This window comes from Strigops habroptila, chromosome 1 (genome assembly GCF_004027225.2).
Source record: "Strigops habroptila isolate Jane chromosome 1, bStrHab1.2.pri, whole genome shotgun sequence".
NCBI lineage: Eukaryota > Metazoa > Chordata > Aves > Psittaciformes > Psittacidae > Strigops > Strigops habroptila.
In genome coordinates this window covers 11,563,058-11,578,365 of record NC_044277.2, presented here as the reverse complement: position 1 = coordinate 11,578,365, position 15,308 = coordinate 11,563,058, and the positions used below count along the sequence as shown (strand labels likewise).

At 44.7% G+C, this 15,308-nt stretch overlaps 2 protein-coding genes across 6 annotated transcripts in view; one reads left to right on the top strand and one right to left on the bottom strand.

Annotated features, from left to right (window-relative positions):
* TATDN1 (TatD DNase domain containing 1) overlaps positions 1-10,186 on the bottom strand; it is an 18,874-nt gene extending 8,688 nt beyond the window's left edge. The window contains exons 1-6 of one of the 5 annotated variants that reach the window (XM_030498545.1): positions 10,081-10,170; positions 8,719-8,784; positions 8,067-8,116; positions 6,128-6,191; positions 4,794-4,937; positions 4,649-4,691 (exon numbers count right to left, since the gene is read on the bottom strand). In XM_030498545.1, coding sequence (XP_030354405.1) covers positions 4,649-4,691; positions 4,794-4,937; positions 6,128-6,191; positions 8,067-8,116; positions 8,719-8,784; positions 10,081-10,102 — 389 coding nt within the window. In that variant the 5' untranslated portion in view covers positions 10,103-10,170. Of the gene's footprint in view, positions 1-4,648; positions 4,692-4,793; positions 4,938-6,127; positions 6,192-8,066; positions 8,117-8,718; positions 8,785-9,536; positions 9,562-10,080 lie in introns of those variants that run through there. The other 4 variants (XM_030498554.1, XM_030498584.1, XM_030498563.1 and 1 more) reach the window with 4 other exon arrangements.
* NDUFB9 (NADH:ubiquinone oxidoreductase subunit B9) lies at positions 10,122-15,308 on the top strand. Its single transcript, XM_030498597.2, has 4 exons — positions 10,122-10,304; positions 11,235-11,427; positions 13,929-14,042; positions 15,057-15,308. Exons 1-4 carry the CDS (start codon positions 10,219-10,221, stop codon positions 15,186-15,188), a joined length of 525 nt encoding a protein of 174 aa, XP_030354457.1. The 5' UTR covers positions 10,122-10,218; the 3' UTR covers positions 15,189-15,308.

Here is a 15,308-nt window from a genome sequence, read left to right as displayed (position 1 = left end):
GCTAGTTACAAAGGTAACTAAAAGCAAGCTCACTGCCCTGGACTTCAAGAAAGCAGACTTTGGCCTCTTCAGGAACCTCCTTAGTAAGGTTTCATGGGATACAGTCCTAGAGGGCAGGGGGGCCCAAGACTGCTGGCTGATATTCAAGGATCACCTGCTACGTGCTCAAGAGTGTTGCATCCCGACTAGAAGAAAGTGCAGCAGGAGGGCCAGGAGACCTCCATGGATGGACAAGGAGCTGCTGAGGAAACTTAGAGGGAAAAAAGAAGCTTATAGAAGGTGGAAGCAAGGACAGGCGGCCTGGGAAGAATATAGGAGCATTGCCCGAGAAGCTAGGGACCAGGTTAGGAAAGCTAAGGCCCAGCTAGAATTAGGTTTGGCAAGGGATGTAAAAGATAACAGGAAAGGATTCTATAGATACGTAGCAAATAAAAGACAGGCTAGGGACAATGTAGGCCCTCTCCAGAAGCTATCAGGAGAACTGGCTACCATGGATTTGGAGAAGGCTGAGGTTCTTAATGACTTCTTTGCCTCAGTCTTCACCAGCAAATGCTCTGACCACACAACCCAAGTCTTGGAAAGCAAATGCAGGGACTGTGAGAACGAAGACCTTAGGCCCACTGTAGGAGAGGATCAGGTTTGAGACCATCTTAAGAACCTGAACGTGCACAAGTCCATGGGACCTGATGAAATCCATCCACGGGTCCTGAAGGAGCTGGCGAATGAAGTTGCTAAGCCACTGTCCATCATATTCGAAAAATCCTGGCAGTCAGGTGAAGTTCCCAATGACTGGAAGAAGGGTAATATAACCCCCATTTTCAAGAAGGGGAAGGTGGAAGACCCGGGGAACTACAGACCAGTCAGTCTCACCTCTGTGCCTGGCAAAATCTTGGAACAGTTTCTCCTGGAAAACATGCTAAGGCACATGAAAAACAAGGAGGTGGTTGGTGACAGCCAACATGGCTTCACTAAGGGGAAATCCTGCCTGACCAATTTGGTGGCCTTCTATGATGGAGCCACGGAACTGATGGACAGCGGCAGAGCAGTTGATGTCATCTACCTGGACTTGTGCAAAGCATTCGACACTGTCCCACATGACATCCTTGTCTCTAAATTGGAGAGACATCAATTTGATAGATGGACCACTCGGTGGATAAAAAACTGGCTCGATGGCCGCACGCAAAGAGTTGTGGTAAATGGCTCGATGTCCAGTTGGAAACCTGTAACGAGTGGTGTCCCTCAGGGATCAGTGTTGGGACCGGTCCTGTTCAACATCTTTGTCGGTGACATGGACAGTGGGATTGAGTGCGCCCTCAGCAAGTTTGCCGATGACACCAAGCTGTGTGGTTCGGTTGATACGCTGGAGGGAAGGGATGCCATCCAGAGGGACCTTGACACGCTTGTGAGGTGGGCCGATGCCAACCTTATGAAGTTTAACCAAGCCAAGTGCAAGGTCCTACACCTGGGTCGGGGCAACCCCAGGCACTGCTACAGGCTGGGCAGAGAAGAGATTCAGAGCAGCCCTGCAGAAAAGGACTTGGGGGTGTTGGTTGACGAAAAGCTTAACATGAGCCGGCAGTGTGCGCTTGCAGCCCAGAAAGCCAACCGTATCCTGGGCTGCATCAAAAGAAGCGTGACCAGCAGGTCAAAGGAGGTGATCCTGCCCCTCTACTCTGCTCTTGTGAGACCCCACTTGGAGTACTGCGTACAGTTCTGGTGTCCTCAACATAAAAAGGACATGGAGCTGTTGGAGCGAGTCCAGAGGAGGGCCACGAGGATGATAAGAGGGCTGGAGCACCTCCCGTATGAAGACAGGCTGAGAAAGTTGGGGCTGTTCAGCCTGGAGAAGAGAAGGCTGCGTGGAGACCTCATAGCAGCCTTCCAGTATCTGAAGGGGGTCTACAAGGATGCTGGGGAGGGACTCTTCCTTAGGGACTGTAGTGGTAGGACAAGGGGTAATGGGTTCAAACTTAAACAGAGGAAGTTTAGATTAGATATAAGGAAGAAGTTCTTTACAGTGAGGGTGGTGAAGCACTGGAATGGGTTGCCCAGGGAGGTTGTGGATGCTCCATCCCTGGCGGTGTTCAAGGCCAGGTTGGACAGAGCCTTGAGCCACGTGGTTTAGGGCAAGGTGTCCCTGCCCATGGCAGGGGGGTTGGAACTAGATGATCTTAAGGTCCTTTCCAACCCTTACGATTCTATGATTCTATGATTCTATAAAAGAAACACAGAAACTAAACCTTACTAGTTCCAGTGCTTAAGGAACAACTTTTCTTTTTGGGTGAGCAGAATGTCATTCACTCTCTGCTGGTTCTGTGGTGCTTCTTGATAAGGAAGTTTGAAACATTTCTGTATGGCTGTTTGCAGGTTTAGTTCTGACCACCAAGTTCAAATGCTGTGGTATTTTCAGATTCGGGATCAAGGCACTGAAGGAGCTGAAGCAAACTGGCCTTGCAGAGGCACGTCTCCAGACAAACCATTCTGGATTCATGGATGAAGAGCAGTGCATGCGGTGGTGTTCAGCCCTCCAGTTTGGTTAAGCAAACTCCCATTTCTGTGCTGCTACATCCCACAAACCCACCCCGGGAGTACAGCAGATGTGAAACTTCTCTACATTTACCAGTCCCTTTATAATGTGACCTTCACCATAAGATGAAGGCAGCACCTTCCTCTACCTACCATTCAAATCACCATTGGAAAAGTGACTTGAAGTTATGAGAATGGAGAAAAATTCTGAGAAAGAAAAGTTCTCCGGGCTGCTTCAAGAAAGGAATTTCATCTTTATTTGCTTCTCATCTTTATTAGATTTTAAATCCAAGAAAAAGGATAAGAAAAATCTTCACAGGTGAAAATTATCAGAAGAAAATACAGAATAGCTAGAAAATAATGATTAACCATTAACAGAGCAGAGGCCATGCCCAGGTACCACTCACAGGGAAACTGCCCTACCTCTCTCCTAGGGGGTAACTGCAGCTGCGCGCTGCCTATCCCAGTGACTGCTACACCTGAACTATGGAAAACATAGTTTTCCAGCTGAATATTTTCACCCGGAAAACAGTGAACTGCCTCCATGCACTGCACACTTGACCTCCCTTTGTTTAGCTGATTTATCAAGCCTACATTGAATCTCAATTTGAAGAACTCACCATGAGTCATGAAAGCCAAAGTGCCTCCAACTGCACAGCATTCAACTAGCAGAAATAAAACCAACCCCAAACCCTGACCATGTTTCACACACACACGGAGAGTGAAGAGCAGGGCAAGCTGTCCACTGAGGAAAGAGGGCATTTACAAACAAGTATTTGCAGGCATTTGGCCTTATATTTCTTCACTCTTTCACATTTCTTGCTTTCTGAGGGGTTTTTTTCAGTCAATCACTTCCTTCCAGCTGCAATGTCCAGCAAGGGCTCTCAAGAGATCTTTTAGAAACTAGATTCATCGATTTCATATGATTTACTTGAAATAGCTCAGATAAAGACTTTCTGTCATTATCAACCTTAATGAGAAAGGACTCACTCACCCCTTTACAAGTGATTTCTATTCTACCCTCTCACCTCTTTCCTCACAACCCAATTCCAGTGCACCTGATGAGAAGTTTTTCCCTACAGGTCTTCAGCTGCAGTCCATTGGATAAGGAAAATCAGATCTTATTTTTTCTTTCCACAACATCAAGGCAGTAAATACAATATTCCACCAGAGCTTCAGTTTGCCACAGAAAAGAAACAGGTTATGCTCCAACATGTGCTTTGCTGAACTGTGTGTACACTGATTTCTGCCAGGAAAAGAACTTCTGGCCACTTTGCTGCATGTTTTACTGCACGACTGTAGCATTATGAAGAAATGAACTCCACCTCCTGCTACCATGTGGCAATTAGAGAAAACTGATACAACCAACCACTGCCCCCCAGTGACTGACTCACTCAGAGCAGCAATATGCAACTGCAACTCATTAATCACATCTTATTTGGATTTATCACTTGTATCTTTCAGTCAGTTCCTTTTGTAGACAGAGGTGCTCACTACAAGAACGCAATGCTGTGCTTGCTTCTTTTCATTCAGTATCTACACTGCAGCTATTACCTCAAAACACAGATCTCTCCAGCTCCCCAAATCACCTTTATCATCAAGTCTCAACGATATGCTTCCAGCTAACACCTCCCTTAGCTCATTTTCTCCACTGCTGACTTCTCCTTTTGACAGTGCTGTTCCCTTCCCCATGGCTTTCACTCAACAACCTAATTCTTCTCTCACACACTACACTTATGTTATTTTCACAGAAACACAGAATGGTTGAGGTTGGAAGGAACCACCATGGGTCAAACAGGGAAATTTTCCCCATGAATTTCTAAGAATTCTTGATTATTAGCAAGAATTCACCTCTGTCACACCCAGAAATCCATAAATTCTGATTAATGTAACCGACAAAGACATGCTCAGTTAACACCAGGCAGGCAGCAACATTTAGCACATAGCACTATTTGAATGTGGGCATCTTTCTTTCAAAGTCCCAGTTCTGCCATAAAAACCCATCACCAACCCTGCCAATTGCAGGTGTGCACCTGACTAAATGTTACATGGTACAACACAAGAGAGAAAATACTCCTGCAAATTAAGACAAGTCAATTTATAGTCATCAAAAGTTTCTTACTTGAGTTGGATGTCCTTTGGGCAAAATTCTAATCTATCGAAATCTACAAATAGAAAGAACAAAAAAAAACCCCGGTCAGTGTTTTAGGATTGTTTTAATAAACGTCTAGAAAAAGAAATGCTTTAATTACTGAGCTAACACTTACCCAAGCCACATTCTCCAACCGCTATCACCTTTGTCTTGTTTTCTTCAATCAGATCTTTTAATTCAGATAAGTACTGTTCAGGGCCGCTCTGCTCAAATTCTCCACAGCGGGTCGGATGACAGCCAACTGTACTGTAAAACACATCTACAGCAAGAGAGTATGAGAAGGTTTTAAGGAAGAAGAAATAAATATATAAGGTACAGACAGTGTCTGTGTCTGGATTTTTTTTATTGCTCATCTTTTTAAAAGAAAACTCCCTTTGAGCATCTTTACCTTGGTGGTGATTTTATTAGACAGGTATTTTCTGCTTTAGAAATATTAAGACAGTATCTCTAGTGGGGCTCTGTCTTTTCAGTACACATTATTTACCAGACTCCCAAAACTGCAACTCAAAGCTGAATTATTCTGGTGGAGCAGTCCTCAATAAATCATACAATTGTTGAGGCTGGAAGAGACCTCTTGAGATATAGAAATATATCTCATTCCAAATGCTTCAGGTTATCCTCAGCTGGAAGATTTGCAGCCAGTATGCCATTTCCCTCATGTGCCCTACATTACTGTTAGAGAATTCCACAAACATCCAGCCTGATTTACTAAAGTATCTAATCTCAATTTCTTAGTGCCAAAAGGAACATTTCTGCTAAGTACCTTTATGGAGAAATGTAAAAGCACAGGAGGAGGAAAAGACTGGGTAAGGCCCCAGCAACTTGATCTAATACTAAAGCTAGTCTTGCTTTGATGGAAGTGGGGAAGTAGACCGGATAGGACCAAATTACCTCCTCAGGTTCATTCCAAGCAAAATTATTCTATGGTTCTGTTCATAAATAGCACTTTAACATGTGTTTTAGTTCAAATACATATTTTAAGTAATTAGTGGAATGATATTTGCCTAAGGAAAAAAGGTGAGATACATTCCTTTCCACAGTGAGAAAAGGAGAGGTAGGAGAAGCATGAAGACACCTCTCTTGTTCAAGCTGGTCATGGCAGATTGGCAAGTAAAAACCAAACCAAACCCCACCAAAACCATACATTCCACACAGCTTATTTCTAGAAGAGTGCCTTGGAACAAAATTTTTTATTCCAGAAATATCCTGCAATTTCTATTTTTACCTAGAAATAGAAATTGCAGGAAAGAAGGATTCCTTCCAACAGCCAGGGATCTAAAGAACATACAGACACTCCCACACAAGGCATTCAGCCCATTCTGAAATAGAGTTTCTCATTTTACTCTGAGATTCTGTAAACACCTCCAGGGGTAGGTCCTTTTGAACTCTTAATTCTGAGTGGAGAAGGTTCTGGTTTTGACTGACAATGCAAGTTTAAAGTGAAAATACCATTTGTCTGTGCCAGCTGCAATGCATCTTTACTGTCTTGTAGACTCCCACCTGTAATCAAAAACTTGGAAGAAGGAAAGTACTGTCAGTGAGCATGTTCTTCTGTGAACATCAAACAGACTGCTTAAGAAAACACTCAGATGTAAGCAAGAATCTAGACAGAGAACATCAGAAGACAATTACTAATGTATATATAACAATTGCATAAATCAGTAACAAACCCCAGTGGTCCTCAGGAGCTAGTAAATACACTACCTAGCAAAACCTCAGATCAAGTATCTTCTACACTAAGTATTTAAACCACTAAATGAGTAAAATACTTTTATTTGCAGCAATACCTTCAGTAGACAACAACTCAATAAACTTTATTTGCATTCAAGAAATGATATTCCGAAACATTCCCTCTGTCTTACAGGTGGAGAAACTAAAAACTCCCAAACTCCCACAAGAAGACATGAGTAAGTAGATAAACCAATAAAGGGGCCTGTGTCAGAGTCAGGATTACAAATTGAAGAGTTTCTGGCTCTGATCTTTTATTTTGACCTTAAGATCAAAGGTTTTAACACCAGAATTGTTGCTTACAGTGGTTTTTGAACCACCATTTGCAGAATCTTGCACCCTAGGTCCTAACAAATCGTGACTACACCGCTTCTGGACAACTCTTATCCCTACACATACTATACACCAGACAGGTCAGACACTTCTGCATGTTCCACTACTGACAGACACATGTCGACAGTATCACCAGTAAAATAAGTTAAGCTGAAACTGGCTCAGTGTACATACAGCACAGGTCAAAAATTCACAAAGTATTAACATAAATCAGCAGCTACATGGAAGAATAGAAGTATTTTCAAATGAACAGATTAAGTTTCTAGGCAAGTAGAAACAATGTGGGATGAAATAGGCTTCTCACACCATACAGGCCAGTAGCAAGACTGAAACCAGCTAAGGACAGGGAAGCCCAGAATTCCATCTCTGAATCTACTGCACACCTTGAAATTATGCAGCTGATCTATCTGTGGTGGTGGTATTGAGATTAAACAGTACTTAGCACATACAAACGCAGTAAAAGTGGCTGGTTTTGTCTCTGCTCCAGTGTGGAAACTTCTTTTTTTGTCTTCCTGTTTATTTCCTACTCTTTACACATGAGTCTTTCAGCATCTTCTGAGACCCCTGTTCCTCTTCTACAGGAGGGTTTATTTATTTCTAACTCACCAGCCTTGTTAGTGCAGGAGAAGACTTTGGGACATTATATGTTGTATTCTGCTGTAATTCATACTTTTTTCTTGCCAATTCATTCAGTTCAGAGAGAGATACAGGCTGGACTACTGTGACTGAAGGAGTGTGGTGCACTGCTGAAAGCACTAATTTCCAGCTAAGAGTAACCAACCTGCTCATAATGCTGCTGGTTTAACACACCTAAGCCAGTATTTACTAGCAGACATTCACATGTCTCAACTGTTAAGAATTTATGGGCACTCTCAGCTCTTCTGCAGTTACCCATTTCCTTTACATATAGAAACATCTGAAGGATCTCAATCAGAAGAGTTTTTCAGCTTTGATCTATAGGAGTAACTGCTGAGTAAGAGAGTCACTCACACAGGATACAAGAAGAAAGGAGTGGTTGCTATAATACAACTAGCACAGAAAATTACGTATTAGTTGTTGCAGTAGTTCAGAGGAGAACACCTCTGTTGAAGCTGTACAAAAGGAATTCTACATACATGCCATATACGATACCACTGAGCTCAAATAATCAGTATCTAATGATGTGTGCAAATGAAAGACAACGCTCTGCACAGAACATTCTTGCTTTATGCTATCGAAGAAAGTTACTGCATGGTCTAGAAACATTTGGTTGAATAGGGGAGCATTAAAACCCCAAAGTACTATAAAGCAGTTCAAAATATTAAAGAAGTTTATTATAAGAAATCACCTTTTCCATGCCAACTTTGACTGCTCGCTCCACCACATCCAAAAAGTCATCTGTGAAAGTTCACCAAAATGTCATCAATTGACCTTAAGGTTTTACAGCACAGTTCAACTACTTTTCAACTAAAAATCACTTTCATGCAGTCAAAATGCTGATCATGAAGAATCTATAAACCACACTTGATTGACCTTGAGAAGACAATAACAAATGCCATAACCGAAGCTCCAATTTAAATCCAAGATGTCAGTGGAGGTTTTTCCACATACTTTAGGAGACTCTCTGTTTTTACATCTATATCTAAAAGCCATGAGCACAATAAAAGGATGTTATAACTATGATTCAGCAATGCAATGCTTTGCTAGTTTATTGTTCACAGTTCTCTCTTTTTTCCATGCAATCCTAATATTGCATCAGAATATGAGATCAGAATCCTCATTACCTCTATGACAGCTTAACAGCAACTAAGAGAATGAATTTTGCTCAGATCATCTAACTTATTTTGTCATGGTTTCTTCTTCAAGCCTAAGTAAACAAGCATCCAGTTTTTGAGGAAAAAAAACCCCAACCCTCTAACCTCCCATTCTGACATCTAAAATGTTCTATTTTAATGAGAGGGATCCTGTAGCTGTTTCAGCAGGTACAAAGAAGCATTTACCTTGATGTTTTTGTGTTCCCCTGTAGATTCCTCTGAACATAGGATCTGTCAGATTAATACCAATATCTATGAAAAAAGCATGGATAGAAATTTGATGTTATGGTCACTCTACACTTAGACAAGTTTGACACTAGAGGAAAATTTTCACAAGAACAATCAGCCACTAGAATAATCCCCACAGGGAAGTGGTGGCTTCCCCAACACTGGGCACTTAAGGTTTGGCTGGACAGGGTGCTGGGACACAGAATCATAGAATAGTAAGGGTTGGAAAGGACCTTAAGATCATATAGTTCCAACCCCTCTGCCACAGGCAGGGACACCTCGCACTAAATCATGTCGCCCAAGGCTCTGTAGTCTAGGTCACACTTTGCCTAGGAAGATTCATCGACATCACAGAATCAACTAGGTTGGAAAAGACCTTTAAGATCATCAGATGATCCTTGAGGTCCCTTCCAACCTGGTGTTGTATGATTTCATTCTGAGCACCAGCCAACTAGAGAAGACAATGGAAAGTGTATCTTAACAACCCCCAACTATCACAGGTCATATAAAGTTAAGTGACTTCCTAAGGGAAGGAAAACCGCAGCATCTTGCATTCATCCAACCTTCACCCCGGCGGGAGCAGCAGCAGACTGCCTCATATAACCTGCCTGTTCCCCCCTCTTCCGCCCAGGACACCCACCGCGGGCAGCACCAGGGACCTGCAATGCAGTCACCGGCCTGAGCTGCTCCAGCCCCTTCTCCCCTGGCTTCCAAGGCTTTCCGTGGGCTGCAGCCTCCCAGACCAGGGCTGAAGCTCAGACATGAGGAACAACCACCTCTGCAGCTGCCAAAGCCACCTTTCTAGTGGGGTTTCTATTGGGAAGGGAAATGTTCCAGTATTAGGCTGCTCAGTCACATGTAAAGCTTCAACCTGAACCGACCTTCTGAAGCTATTTACCTATTTCCTGCCTAATTTCTTAAGAACATTAACATATTCACTTAATTCCGTACAACTAGAAACAACCACGACTAACGCGCCAATGCGAAAAGGGGGTTAGGGGCACCCAGAAACCCGAGTTCAGGGATAACAGAGCACCCACACAGCAGCCCCTCCATGCCCTGCGATGGCAGAACCGTTCCCAAACACCTCAAGGGCAGCCCAGAGACACGGAGAAGGGCCGCAGGCGGTGACAAGCCCCGCATGAAGGGCAGCTCAGGCCACCGGAGCCTCATGGAGCGGAGCGGCGGGCACAGGCAGCGGCAGCCGCCTCAGCCCGACACCGGGCGATGCACGGAGGGACCCGGGGCGAGGCGACCAGCCCGGCCAGGGACACAAACCGCGGACACAGCCCGTTTATTCCCACCCCGCTCTCCCCTCACCGATGAACTTGGCGCGGCTCATGGCGGCGGCTCAGCCTGAGGAGAAGTCCTCCACGTTCCCGTCAACCCCCGAAAGGGGCGGTTCCACCACCCTCCCGCCATGCTCCGCGCCCGAAGGTGAGGCTGAGGGCGGCCGGCATGGCGGCGTACCTGACCCACCAGCAGAAGGTGCTGCGGCTGTACAAGAAATCCCTGCGGCACCTCGAGTCCTGGTGCATCCACCGGTGGGTGAGGCGGGAAGGGAGGCGCGATGGGGCGGGGGGGGGTGTCCTTCATAGGAGCGGCCTCTCAGGGCTGGGGAAGGGCAGGGCTTCCCCGCCGAAATGGCGGCGGTGGGCTTGACAGGAGCTTTGTCCTGTGCCCTTGCCCCAGGCGTGGCTGAAGGGGTGAGGAAAAAGCCTTTAGGCTCGCTACAGAAGAGGGCTGTGTGGGAATAGGAGCTTTTCAGAGGCTCCTATGATACCGACTGAAACTGGTGTTTCATTGTATATAGAGATTTAGGCATGGGGAACGATACAGGGATTCTCAAGGAAGGCATACAACAAGAGGACCAGATGTCTTGTGTCAGATCAGTGCACGCCTTCCTCCTGTTGGTAAGGTCTGATAAAACAACTGCGAAAGAAAACAGCTAGAGGAGCCTCTCAGGATTGTAAATTAACCCAAACAAGAACATGTAGTTAATTAGCAAGACTAAACATGCATTCCGGTGTCTATAACTAACGGGTTTTGATAAAAGGGTAAACTGAGCGGGGGTATTTCTTCCCCAAATGACCATGACAACCCCCAGAGACCACTTCCCAAATTTAGTGCCACAGCCTCATCTACCCAAATTACCATATGCAGTGAGTAACGGGAACTGGGAGGCATTTTGCAGAGTTATAATGACTATGTATACAATGAAGCTATATCAGCTGTGAACTGCCTCTTCTTGCTGTGTGTGACAGGCAGAGCAATCCCTCATGCACCCAGTACCATAATAAGGTCATGTCAGTTTCTAACCTGTCACTCTGGTTGGAGAGTTCATTTCCTGTATTGGTGGCACCAGCCAAACCCTGTCTTTGCACAGGGGTGACGGGTGATGATGCCAAGCTTTGGTTTTGTGTGTGATTGGTGTTTTCCTCCAGTGTACATCACTGCTTAACCTCTGTCCATAGAGACAAGTACCGCTACTTTGCCGTGCTCCTGAGGGACCGCTTTGATAAGAACAAGGATGTGAAGGATATGGTGAAAGCCACGGAGCTGCTGATGGCAGGCGAGGAGGAGTTCTGGGCAAACCAGCATCCGCAGCCCTACATCTTCCCTGACTCCCCTGGGGGCACTTCCTATGAGAGATACGAGTGCTACAAGGTGAGGTGGCCTCTGAGGTGGGGTGTTACTGTGCTTCCATGGTGCTGATTGTGAATGTGAAGTGAGTGCTTTAAGTGGGCTTCCATAGGGGTGTAGCTTGGCTCGGCAGTATCATTTCTGCCACAGTTTATTGCTGCTGAACATCTTGCTGCTTGTATGATGGAAGCTGTCCTGCTTGTCTCACACTTGCAAATGGAGTTTGTTGGTCTGCCTGAACATCGCTAGCTTCTCTTTGCCCCGTACTTGACACTGGTGAGGCTGCACCTTGAACCCTGTGTTCACTTCTGGGCCTCTCACTGCAAGAGAGACATTGAGGTGCTGGAGTGGGTCCAGAGGAGGGCAATAAAGCTGGTGAAGGGTCTGCAGAAGAAGTCTTACAAGGAATGGCTGAGGGAACTGGGTTAGCCTGGAGAAGAGAAGGCTCAGGGGGGACCTTACTGCTGCCTACAACTACCTGAAAGGAGGTTGTAGTGAGGTGGGAGTTGGTCTCTTCTCCCAGTAACAAGTGCTAGGACAAGAGGAAACGGCCTCAAGCTGCACCAGGGGAGGTTTAGATTGGATATCAGGAGAAACTTCTTCACAGAGAGGGTGATCAGTCATTGGAACAGGCTGCCCAGGGCAGTGGTGGAATCACCATCCCTGGAGGTGTTCACAAACCGTGTAGATGAGGCCCTCAGTGACATTGTTCAGTGGTGGGGCAGTGCTGGGGTAAAGGTTGGACTTGATGATCTTAAAAGCCTTTTCCAACCTAGTTGAGTCTGTGATTCTACAGTCATCCGTTCTTTAGCCATCGCTCTGCAGGGGGTCAGGCAGGCACAGTGAAAGAGTTGGAGCTGAGCTGTGGGAGGAAGGTGTGCTCCCCGTTGTGGGGCCATCTGGTCACAGCCCTGGTTTCTCTCTGGCCTTGTCAGATGTCAGCTTGGCTGTTGGGGGCTTCTCTTCACTCAGCCTTATTGTTCCTCCAGCATTTTGAGTAATTGTACCCATTACCGTTCCCCCTCACGTGCTGTGGTGCCAGATGAGTATTCGTGCGTCACTGTGTGGTAGGTGGTGTGTCTAAAAATAGGAGCCATATTTTTGGAATCCGAGGCACTTCTAGGGGCTTGCTTTCCCCCCTGGATTGTTCCATTTAGGAGGAAAGAAACAGGTTTCATAGAAAACCACAGGGGTTTTGCTTTCTTTGCATTGTCTCTTCTAGTGCATTGCAAGAAGTGAATAGTAACCTAGAGAAAGCATGCACCCATTTTCTGTCTGATTTGAGTTATGTGCTGACACAAGACTACATCTGAGCAGATCTTTGTGCATAAGAAGCCACGTGAAAGGAAGGGTCTGACGTAAATTGATCAGAGGCAGAAAAAAGACCATATGAGTGAAAAGGAAAGGGGAGGACTTAACTTATGCCAAGGTCATGGGCTTTAGCAACAGTAGACATAATAAAGTCTCTATTCTGTTCTATTTTCTGTATCAGAAAAAAGGCCACTTGAGCAATAAATGGTTAGGGTTGGTCTTCATCTAGAAATATAAATGGTTTATGTTCTCTTTTCTTTGCTCTGTTTGATATGATAAAATTGTGCTTTAACAAAATAGCTGTCACAAGGATTTGGCCTGTTGGTATATCAGTGACTGACCACTGTGGAGCTGCTACAAAATGTAATTTTTAGATCTTGGGCTGTTTGATGGTTTTAATTGTTGTTTGGTGCATGTGGATTTTCTGTTCGTTTATTAGCAGCGGCTCTGCTATTTCTGTTCAGTCAAAGGTTTATTACTCAGTGGTGAGAATCACAACAGGAAACTGGACGTGTAAATGTCACTACATGAATGATGGTATTGGAGCAACTGCTTAATTTTCTTTTGTGTAAGAATTGGGGGTTTTGGTGGGGTTTGGTTTTGGTTTTTAATCAATGTTTCTGTCTTTAAAATGTTCACATTTAGTGATACGCTGCTGCAGAATATTAAACTTTGCTTTCACACTTGACATTCTGACCTTTTAGAGGTCAGACCTTTACCAAGCTCTTAAAGGCCACTCATTTCTTAGGAGTTGTAGACAAGCAGAAATGAGCTGTAAGGTTCTGTCTCTGTCAAATAAATTAGTAGTTGGAGAAAAGGATCTCTCCAACCTGCTGCCTTTGGGAGAAGGAAGAGAGAAAGGAAGATCTCTTCCACCAGATGGAATCATTTTGAGCACTTCAGAGTAAACAGAGATGGCCTGGGACTTGTCTTAAGGATGCTGTGATTTAAGCAAGTCACTCTGATGTCTTCCTGTTACTTAGGATAATGTGTGAAACAAAAATGGTAAGTACTGACCTCTGTCATATCGTGCTTTGAGACTGGCAGTGGTCAGGAGGCTCTAAATGGTGTTTCTATGTAGTACTTTATTTCCTGGGTTATTTATCTGTTATAAAACTGGTTTCAGTGGTGGCCTTTAGTTCTTCTGTATGTGTGCGCTATATATGATTTCATATATAAAAATAATATCTATAAATTAGGTTGTTGTTTAACAGCTTCCTGAATGGGTCTTGGATTACTGGCATCCATCTGAGAAGGCAATGTATCCCGACTACTTTGCCAAACGAGAGCAATGGAAGAAACTGCAGCGGGAGAGCTGGGATAAAGAGGTCAGTGCTCACTCAGTGCGAAGTAAAACCTCTTCAGCACACAAGGATTTTGTGTGACATGCAGGTGACTTCTTGGAAAAGTTATCCAGTGCCTGCTGTGGTCTCACTTAGACTCTGCTTCATTAGAACCCCTGTCAGTGGGAAACACAGACTCAACCTAAAATGCTACACAGATATCTCAGAGTTACAGCTTCTTAAAGGCTGTGAAGGGAATTTGAAGTTAAAAGCTAAAGCTGCCACTGTGGTTAAGTTAGTGCAGGGCTGTTGCAGCAGTTTTCCTAAAAGAAATTCCAAACTGGGATGAGAGGGGATTAATGACCAGAGAATTCCTCTTCTACTGCTGTGAAACTCGGACACTTTCAGGTTGCCCTTTGACAGTGACTTACCATGGTGGTCGTCAGCTGGGAATGGAGGCTGATTTCTGGCCACCCTCAACTGAGATTCAGTTGAAGAAAAATTATGTTCTTGGAATAGTTCTTGGAATTCAGCTGTAGAGAAACAGTTGGATTGTGTGTAGTGTGAGAGAATTAACATAGTGGCAGCCAGCACTTGCACTGCTTCAAGAAACATCTGTTGAAAACATGTGCAGGGCTGTTGGTGGCATACAGGAATGGAGGTCTCCTATGGACTGCAGGGGAGGTTATTCAGGACTTGTCATTACCCGGCAGCTTTCAAAGCAGCAGGAGAATTTAGTCTATTTAATGTAGCATAGCAATGGTAGGCAGGCATTACATGAAAGTAATGGGCTTTCAAGTAAAATTTCTCTAGTAAATCACTTTTTAAGCTAAAAAATTCCTTCCTAATTAGTTAATATGAGCCTGCAGTGATTAATGATTAAGGGAATGACACCTAGGATTAAGGGATTAAGGGATTAAGGGAAACATGACACCTGAAGGTGTTAGTGCTGGTTCTTCTCTTCTGAAACGGGAGCCAGTTCTTGCTGCCTGGGCACGGAGCCCACATCATGGAAATGCACATTTGTATCCTAAAGCACTTTTCTGTCTTCTCTCCCAGCTTAAGCAGTTAGAAGAAGAAACTCCACCTGATGGTCCAAGAACTGAAGCTCTGCCTCCAGCTCGTAAGGAGGGGCATCTGCCCCCGCTGTGGTGGCACTATGTTACGAGACCCCGGGAGAGGCCCATGTAAAAGCATGATCCCACGTGAGCATTGAAGCAGTGTATCTTCTGTAGGCAGTTGACATGGCAGTGACTGCATGCTACTCAAATTAATACAGAATAAACCTGAATAAAGTAACAAGAGAAGGCA